Here is a 9,878-nt window from a genome sequence, read left to right on the forward strand (position 1 = left end):
TTGATTAATTTAATGGAAACTGATGGTGGAAGAGGTGGTGGAGGAGGAGGAAGAGGAGGTGGAGGATTTGGTGGAGGTGGCAGAGGAGGCGGTTTTGGTGGCGGCCGAGGTGGTGGTGGTAGAGGTTTTGGTGGTGGAAGAGGTTTTGGTGGAGGTAGAGGTTTTGGTGGCGGTAGAGGTTTTGGTTATGGTGGAGGACGTGGATATGGTTTTGTAGGTGGAGGTTTTGTGCCTTTCCCTTATCGTCGTTGGCCCTTCTATGGTCCATTCTATGGATTTTAAACTTAAATTAAGGGAAAATATATTAATTAACATGTCTTTAAATATATTACATATACAAAATACGTAAGTACATATTTATTTATATTTTTTAATTTTGATTTAGTTTTTAACGGAGTTTATTTGCAGTAACATCGTTTTATTTTTTAATAATTTCTACAATAATGAAAATTTTAAAACGCAATTTATTTTTATTGCTGTTAATAATTGTGATATTTGGCATTAATTTAACTTGGTGTCGGCGAAGAGGAGGTTATGGCAGAGCCTTTCGATTTGGTGGTTATCGCGGTTTTGGTAGACGCTTTGGTTATGGACCTCGTTTCTATAGACGCCCTTTTTTCCATGGCGGTGGCTTTTATGGCGGTTTTGGTGGTGGTTTAATTGGTTATGGAGCATTGCCTGTGCCTGTAGCAGTACCTGTGCCGGCAACAGTAGCGGCTGTAGATTATGATTATTATTAATGATTCATTAATTTTCAAGGAATTTATATTAATTATATAAACTCTAAATACAAATTTAATTATTTTTAATACAAAGAACTACAAAGAATTAGTTTGTCATTCCGGTTGTAATTTAAAAAAATAACCATGACTACCTCGATTTTTAACATAGTTTTTGATTACATAGACAATATGGATATAAAACAAGTAAAAGAGCTATATTCGGCTATGCCGAAATTTTTTTTCTCGAATTGTTATTTTAAAATTTTTTTTTATTAAATTTTTTAAATTTAATTTTTTTTTTAATTTTTTTAAATTTTAAAAAAAAGTTTTTTGTTTTTTTATTTTGGTGAAAACAAATTTTGGATTAAAAAATATTTTTTTCTGATTTTGACCCATTGTATGTCCAACTTACTATGGTCTTATATACGTCGTTGCAAAGGTCTTTCAAATATCTATCATTAGATATCCATATTGAATATATTAATGACTTAATAATCCAGATATAGGTCAAAAATCCAGGTTGTCCTGGTATTTTCCTTATACCTCAGCCATTTGTGGACCGATTTTCTCGATTTAAAATACCAACCGAGCCGGAAGAATTCCGGAGATATTTATGTGTGAATCGTGTATGTAATTTGATTTCAACAGACAGACAGACGGGCGGACATTGCTTTATCGACTCCGCTATCTATAAGGATCCAGAATATATATGGGGCATTTCATGTCAAGTGAACCAACTTTTGAAATCGATGTCTTCCGATCGGGATGAAATTTGCACCAAGGTTAGTTCTATTGGATAGTAACTCAGACACAATTTTCAACAAGATCGTTCGAGAACTCTCTGAGTTATAGGGGGTCAAATTTTGACATTTTGGTCAAACAGGTGTTTTTTTCTTATCCATGTAACTTATTACCTATTGTTCTTAGCAAAATGTGTCCCAAATAGTTTAGATAGCTCTTTCTTCAATCTTTCGAAAAAAAATATTTAAAAAAAAAATAAAAAATTTGTATTTTTTTTTTCCGAAATCAAAAACTTTTTTGACTTTTTTTTAAAATGGTCCTTTTTTTTCTTAAAATAAAGCTTAGATATTTTTCTTGAACACCTATTTGGTCGCTTAGTGGGATGCGAGTGGAATATCTATCAAAATAAATATTTTGTAACTCAAAACATGCAATATTTGACTTTTTTTGCAAAATCAAAAACTTTGTTGACTTTTTTTTCAAAATGGTCCCTTTTTTAATTTTTTTTTTAGCTCAAACAAAAGATTAGATATTATCCTTGAAGACCCTTTTGGTCGCTTAGTGGGATGCGAGTGGGATATCTATCAAAATAAATAACTCAAGACTTACAATTTTTGACTTTTTTTTTTGCAAATACGAATTTTTTTCAAAATGAGCCCTTTTTAAAATTTTTTTTTAGTCAAAAGAAAGCTCAGGTCCTTCCTTTAAGATATTTTTAGTCCCTTAGTGGGATGCGAGTGGAATATCTATCTAAATAAATATTTTATAACTCAAGAAATACAATTTTTGAAATTTTTTTGCAAAATCGAAATTTTTTTCCAATATGGGCCGTTTTTTTTAAATTTAGAAAGCCTAGGTCCATTCCTTTAAGATATTTTTGGTCGCTTAGTGGGATGCGAGTGGGATATCTATCAAAATAAATATTTTGTAACACAAGACATACAATTTTTTAATTTTTTTTGCATGAAATGCCCCATATACATTATAGGGTCAGACAATTATATTGTGGAAATTACAAACAGAATGGCAAACTTATATATGTATACCCTTCTGGTGAAGGGTATAATTAAAGGCATTACAAAGACCTTTTCAAATACGTATACATCTCAAATAAATTAAATTTCCAGCGATATATATCAAGGCTTTGATCCAAGTGGATCCAAATTGGCCCATTTACAGCAACATTTGTTGACAAAGAAACTTCTTAAAAGTTGTATTTTTCTGGCAAGACATCAATTTATATTTTAATTAACTATGTATTCTTTTTATTAACCTACAACTAAATAACTAACAAACATTATTAATTTATAAATTTCAAACATTAAAACTTAAAAACTAAATTTTAATTCATAATTTTTGGCAACATAAACAGCAGAGGCCATCACAAGGGCAGATGTTGAAATGACATAAAAGGATTTCGAAAGAAACTGAAACAAGAATAAAACAATTAAATCTTTATGCTATTAAAAAATCATCTGGGAACTCAGAAACTTACCTGATCCTGCCATTTACGATTGGCAATGCACTTACTATACGGCATGCTAGTAAATGACACGCTATTATACAAAGGTACCCAAAAGGTGGGGAAGAAACGGAAGAGTGTTGTATCCAAAATTTTACGGCATTTGAAGGAGAAACGTTTGGTTAAATCGCGCATCTGGCAATATAAAACATAAATGAATTAAAATTGAAGTTGAGGGAGGTATTTTAAGTATTTTCTTACCTCCACATAATTGTACATGGCCAAATCGCATATAGCATGAGCATCCTTGCATCGGTTATCGGTAAACTGTTCTAAAGCTTTTGCTATGGTCATTTGTGGCTGGCCCAGTATAGAGAAGAATATGGTACAATCTTCCATGCCAGCATTCATGCCTTGACCGTAGTAGGGAACCATGGCGTGAGCAGCATCACCCAGTATTAAAGCTTTGTCACCAAAATGATAGGGATTGCACTGGAACAAAGAAAATAATGACATTAATTTCTCTTCTTTCTCCTCTTTAACTCCTCCAAATATAAATACACTTACCTTTATCGATACCAAATGTTGGGGTTTCGATTTAAAGAAATCCTTAAGCAAACATTCCTCCCCAATCAATGGCAAGGCATCAATATAATAACGCTTGAAGAATTCCAACAGATCTTCGGTTGTTTTAATACTGGCAAATACTCTGAAGGGCATGGACAAGGTCACCGTAAACGATTTATCCTGATTGGGCAAAGCAATCATCATAAAATCATCTCTAGGCCAAATATGCAAATAATTGGGAGGCATTTGAAATTCACCATTTTTAGCCGGTATGCACAATTCCAAATAGCCATGTTCAATATATTCCTGAGAGAAATTGAAACCCAAAGTTTTGGACATTTGCTGGCGTACAGAGCTGAAGGCTCCATCACAGCCTACAATAAGATCGGCATTAGCTTCAGTGCAATCTTCTGTATAAGGGCTAGAGACAAGAAAATATAATAACTAATATTGGAATTAATTAGTTAATGTAAAAACTTACTGCTGGAAAACCATATCTCCTTCCCTTAGATTAGCCGTTTTAAGCTTATGATCAAAATGATAATGAATATTTGGAAATTTTTCTCCAGCTATAGAAAAAAATTAGCAAAGAATTAATTAATTAAATAAAATATATTTTTTAAAACTTGTTATTATCTATAATTACCATTTAATAAAATTTCATTTAAATGTTTACGTCCCACCGAATACAAACATTGATGAGTACAAGGATCATACAACACTACTGATCTATTACCCTTGATATCATGCAACATACGACCACGCATTGGTATTGCCGTCGATAATACGACATCTTCTAAGCCCACTTCGGCTAAAGCTTTGCGGCCTCTTTGTGATAAGGCTAAATTAATACTGCGTCCCTGTACCAGCTGAGAGCTGCGTATATCTTCTCTGTATTCATAGAGATGAACTTCGTGACCGCGACGTGCAAAATTTAAAGCAGTCAATGAACCCACCTACAACGAGAAAATATTATCAAAGTTTTATTAAAATATTAACATTTATTAACGTTTTTTTAAATGTAAACAAAAACAATATTTTTGCAAAATGTGTTTCCTTTTAGATTAGGTTACAGTCAAAGGTTCGAAAAAATGATTCTTTCGGCTGTATAGACCACAACTGGCCGTCCAGAACGTTCGGCACCTTCCGTGCTTTTACGGCCATAACGAAATTCAGTAAACAACTTTTTACCTATGAAATTGATGGTGCAGAGTTCCCATAGTATTGTTACGAAATTGTACTTGAATTCAAATATAACGATTTTAACGGCTGATTTAAAAGTAGCATAATGCTTTCAAATAACAGTGCTGTAATAGCAAACTGTAACATATCTGTGGGCATTATTAACATTGAATAAAAGCTTTCAGTTGACCATTGATCGTAAGTTGGTAACGCTATTTGCTGCGACCGTATATTCTAATATTCAGTTAAAGAACATTGTAGAAAGTACACCACAGATGGCGTATGTATTAGAAATCTCTAGACAGTTAAAGATAAATCTAGGGTGCAGATGGCAGTGTTATAAATAGTGGCAGAGGTCGCAGTCGTTAGTGAGTTTATCAGAGACGCTTGTCGAACAAACATCAACTAGTGCCGTGTTTTTCAAGTGAATTCGTGTACATTATAAAGTGTGCCTGTATTTCTGCGAATTTATAAACGTGTATAAAAAAACATTGAGTGACTATTTAATTCTGTTGTTGTACATTTTAAATAAATAAAGAGTTGTTACAATTTTCAAACTACTAAACGGCTTTTATTTGGAATCATTTAAAGGAAATAAACCAGCGTTTTGAAAATGTTAAAACGTAACAGTATTTATTTGAGTGATGTTTTTTTTTCGCCAAAAATAATGCTAAAGGAGCAGAAGAAATTCACTTTTTTTCCAATTTCTCCTCAAGTCAATAATGGTGTTATGAAATCAAAGATTTGAAATAATAAATTCTTTATTCAACTTTCAAAATCAAATTGTAGTTTATCTCTTAACCATTCCTTTAATGTATTCAGCACGAATTATTTCATTATCTTAATTCTTTTGTACTTCAAGCGTATTGAATTCATTCCATTGATAGTTTCCGCATACACCGTAATCGGCGCCGATAACGAAAACTGAAACTTAAAAACGTTGGTGTTCGTCACCGTCAGGTTTCTGAATTGTTTTCGTTTCAGTTTGTTGGGTGCGTTGCGGCATAAAACAGAAACGAAATTATTTTTTAAGTTGTCATTTGGAAATTAAATAGAATTTCATTATTTTTGACAAAATCTATTATTTTTTCCTCTTCCAATAAAGAAAATTTATTTTTTTTTCATATTGATTTTCTTTAAATTTTAAATAAAAAAATAACTAAAATAATTTCGTTCCTACAGCACCGAAAACAACCTACTTGAAGTTGTTTTCGTTCCGGCCCCGTTTCGTTCCCAATTATCGTTGCCGATTTCTGAAACGAATTTTTTTTCGGTGCAAATGTATGTAATTTCGTTTTCGGTGCCGATTACGGTGTATGCGGGAACGTAGCTATATTGAATCGTTCAAGTTTTCTTTAATTCAAATCCATTAAAAAATAGCTTTAAAAATATTTGGAATGATTAAGGTATTACAAAAAGGTTTTAGACAATTTTAAGACATCAAAATATTTGCCGCAGACTCAAATTAGTATATATATATTCTGGGCTCTCATAAGATTATAAGACGAAGAACCATAGACACGAATTGGGGTCTTAGTCCTACTATGACACACTAGCTTTATAAAAGCGTGATTAGACCAATTCTAACTTATACTTGAATAATGGACTTCTTTGGACAAAAAGTGTAATATAAAACCATTACAGGGAGTTCAGCGTACACGCTACTTGGGTATAAGTGGGGCCATGAGCACTACATCAACCAAGTCTCTGGAAACCTATCTTAACATTAAGCGAACTGACCAAAAGGCGGTTATAGGACACGACACCAAGGTATAATGGATTAATTTGAAGGCTTTACACAAACATCGGACGTGCCCGATCGCATAATAGACACAGAATATACAGCGATCTTTGAACCACTGATCCCAGATAGAATATCATGGTCAAACGGAACACTAGAGCAAATACCAGTAGGAATCCGTTGCTTCACGGATGGCTCTAAATTGGGATATAAAACGGACCTTTGGTTCTACACTGAAATAGAAATATACTACCGTCAACCTAATCACAACACTAGCATCCAGGCAGTAACGGAATGTGTAAATTGGATTCGAATAAATATGGCGCCTATAGGACAGTTAGAATTAGCAAAAAGATCAGAGAAAAATTATTTTTCAATTAATATTTGACTAAAATGGGCGGGATTGGATTAGCGGGCGGGGCACCTATCATACAATGTAAATAGTTATTTTCGAATATACCACGACATGAAGTTAAAAAAATGGAAAGGATCGGAACAGGGGCTAAGTCACCTCCCATACAAAGTATGTATATTGTTATTTATAAATATCATGAGAACTGTAATTGCAAGATACTTTAAACTTTACCCGAATTACAGGTATACTATCAGTTTACCTGAAAATGGTGTGGATTGGATTAGTGTACGTAGCACCTCCTATACAAAGTAGATATTTTATTGCGAATATCTGGAGAACTATAATTGTGAAAGTCTTAAAACTTTACACGATTCAATTTCTTATCACTGCATGAGGTTTGACCAACAATTGGAGGGGTCGGAACAGGGGCGTGAGTCACCTACCACACAAAGGAAATAGTTATTTCTAAATATCTTGAGAACTGTAATTGCAAGATTTTTCCAAAACGCTAAAGTTCTCGATTTCTTTTTATATTTTTTGTGGTAATTAATGTAAAAGATATGTTTCAAAACGGGACAAATGACGTCCCGTTCAGAGTATCCCGGGAAACGGGACATACGATTCTAAAACTGGACTGTTCTGACGAAAACTGGAGGTTGGCAAGTCTAATATCAGATGATAAAGTTAAATCTAAGTCCGTATTGGGCTGTAATAGAGCTTTGACCGAATACTTTCCGAGAGGTAAAGTATGCATCATATGGGTATCAGGCCAATCAGGTAATCGAATGTATGTACTTGCTTTTAAGGAAAGGGAAGTCGAGGTAGTTAACCTGACGAACGCAAAACCGTTCGACGCAACAACGAACCACAAAGATCCTATGGGGAAACCCTAACGAGTGCAGGACGAGAAGCCTCCTCAGAAAAAGCAAGTCCGATGTTAGTATGATGGTACGTGGACACACAGATTACGGGCTCTTGAGCACATTCTTTGTCACAGCCAGGCTTTTATCGGAATTAGATCCAAATATCTTGGGAGCGATATAATTCCGGATATAACATCCATCACGAATATTGATCGGAAAATTCTTAGGAATTACGTCCAGGAAACTGAGTTTCTGAACATCAGACGATAATACCTTCATAGGTTATTTTTTACCAACAAACTTTTCCCATGAAAAGTAGCGCACACCAGGCCAATAGTGGCCTATACTGTAAAGTAAGGCGAATATAGGGCAACATTTGTCTCTAGTCCCCATACAAGGCCCCCTCTGAACATTCATAATTGTCTTATAATAACACTGTCCAACAAATTGAGACTTTTGGATTGGAACAGAACAGCGACCCTATAATTCTGAAAGGGCATGTTGTGTAGATCATTTTTTGCAGAATAAACTTATAGTCCAGCTGGTCTAATTTTTTTTTACACTGGGTTGAAGTATAATTTTTTGATCGAAGCGAGCATTATACTAACTGAAAAAAAAATTTGTAATTTAATGTCTGAGAGAATTCTTATTATCAAATTTTTATGGGGATCGTTTTTGTGGAAGAACTTTTTACCTATCTCCTCTCTTTAGGGGTCAATTTGACCCTTTTTTTTGACAAAATCAAACAAATTCATTCAAAGAGGACATTTAGGGATTAAAATATTCTACGAAAATTTCAGTGGGGGGTCACCAAAGATACCAAAGTATCTTTACACGCCACCTCGGGTCTCAAATTTTTTAAAAAAAAATCGCCAAAAATCCAAGTACGTTCCGAATAAGCTGAAATGATATATATAATATGCCCTTTCAGAATTATAGGTTCGCTATTCTGTTCCAAAAATGATGTTGGACAGTGTAATTAATATCGTGATGAAATTGGACATAAACATGTTTTATATGAACCTAAAACTTTCTACCAACTTGTGTGAGGATCTGTCCATAATTGACCCTACCCCCACATAACCTTTATATCAAAAAATCACATTTTATTGTCACATATTGATGGTGGATATACAGATTCGGTACAGCCGAAAATAACATTCTTAATTGTTTTATTCATTTGTTAATTTATTCATTTTGTAAATGATTAAAGATAAAAACAAATTTATTATAGAAATAATATTTCAAATTTAGATTAGATTTGAATTAACAAAAATTTAACCATTCAATGGTTGAATGAATTGTATTAAGAATTAATTTTACAATGAATGAATTTCATTCAAATAATGCTTTTCAGTGAAGCTAAAATATTTGTTTTGTCGGGACCTAAGTAGGCTTTGTTTTATGGTATGAATTGCTGTCATTTATAATTCTAAATTAAGATTTTGATGAATTAAGCTCTGTTTCTACTGACGAAATAGACACCATTTAATATAAGTGCACTGGCGATTTCTTATAACCTGTTTCCATTAATTTTCATTGAAGGCCTCTATCTCATGAAGAGGACTAAACTATCGATTTAAAGTTTTTAAAGTATAATGTGTTACGATTCAAAAAGGAAAAATTTTTCTAAAAACTAATTTTTATTAGAAAATTTCATAACTTTATTTAAATTAATTTTTATAACTTATTCCAATGATTTCAAACTTCAAATATTTAAAAATTTTTAATTTTTTAAACCAGTCCTTGTTTTTACAGTTCATTCGATTTAATTTAATCCTTTGCTACCTACCAAACCTGCCCCAATAACAGCCACTTTCATAGGAGGTATCGATAAATTGATGCCATTGCCACTTGATTTTACGATTTTCTCAGACATTTTTTTCTACTTATTAAACTTTTTTAATTTATTAAATATTATTAATTTGTTCACACGCTTTGTTAAACTTCACTTTATAACTAACACTTGCTTATCACTTTAAATATTTTATGGGTTTTTTTTCTTGAGTTCTTGACTCTTTCGAAGATGCGTAAAGAATGAAATGATTTTTTGAAAAAATCCAAAATTATAGATTAAAAAATATTGTGGTTGCTGTTGGTTTAACAGCAACAACAACAATAACAACATTTAAAATATTGAGATTAGAAAATTCACTGTCTCCACGTTTGGCTTGTTAAATATATTTATTAACTGAAGCAACAATAAAACAAATACTAATTTAATGTTTTAAGATGAAAAGTTGGT

The 9,878-nt window shown here is 32.7% G+C and overlaps 2 protein-coding genes across 2 annotated transcripts; one reads left to right on the forward strand and one right to left on the reverse strand.

Moving 5' to 3' along the window:
- Nucleotides 1-828, forward strand: LOC135960887 (rRNA 2'-O-methyltransferase fibrillarin-like). The gene is made up of 2 exons (XM_065512286.1): nucleotides 1-345; nucleotides 409-828. The coding sequence occupies exon 1, from the start codon at nucleotides 13-15 to the stop codon at nucleotides 280-282; it is 270 nt and encodes an 89-aa protein (XP_065368358.1). The 5' UTR covers nucleotides 1-12; the 3' UTR covers nucleotides 283-345; nucleotides 409-828.
- A 1,846-nt stretch (nucleotides 829-2,674) lies between these two features.
- On the reverse strand, nucleotides 2,675-9,537 carry cn (Kynurenine 3-monooxygenase cn). The gene is made up of 7 exons (XM_065511209.1): nucleotides 9,426-9,537; nucleotides 4,139-4,448; nucleotides 3,974-4,061; nucleotides 3,493-3,913; nucleotides 3,187-3,417; nucleotides 2,959-3,120; nucleotides 2,675-2,890 (listed from the first exon to the last, which is right to left on the reverse strand). Exons 1-7 carry the CDS (start codon nucleotides 9,510-9,512, stop codon nucleotides 2,792-2,794), a joined length of 1,398 nt encoding a protein of 465 aa, XP_065367281.1. The 5' UTR covers nucleotides 9,513-9,537; the 3' UTR covers nucleotides 2,675-2,791.
- Nucleotides 9,538-9,878: the final 341 nt, after the last annotated feature.

The sequence above is a fragment of the Calliphora vicina genome, chromosome 5 (assembly GCF_958450345.1).
Source record: "Calliphora vicina chromosome 5, idCalVici1.1, whole genome shotgun sequence".
NCBI classification, from domain to species: domain Eukaryota; kingdom Metazoa; phylum Arthropoda; class Insecta; order Diptera; family Calliphoridae; genus Calliphora; species Calliphora vicina.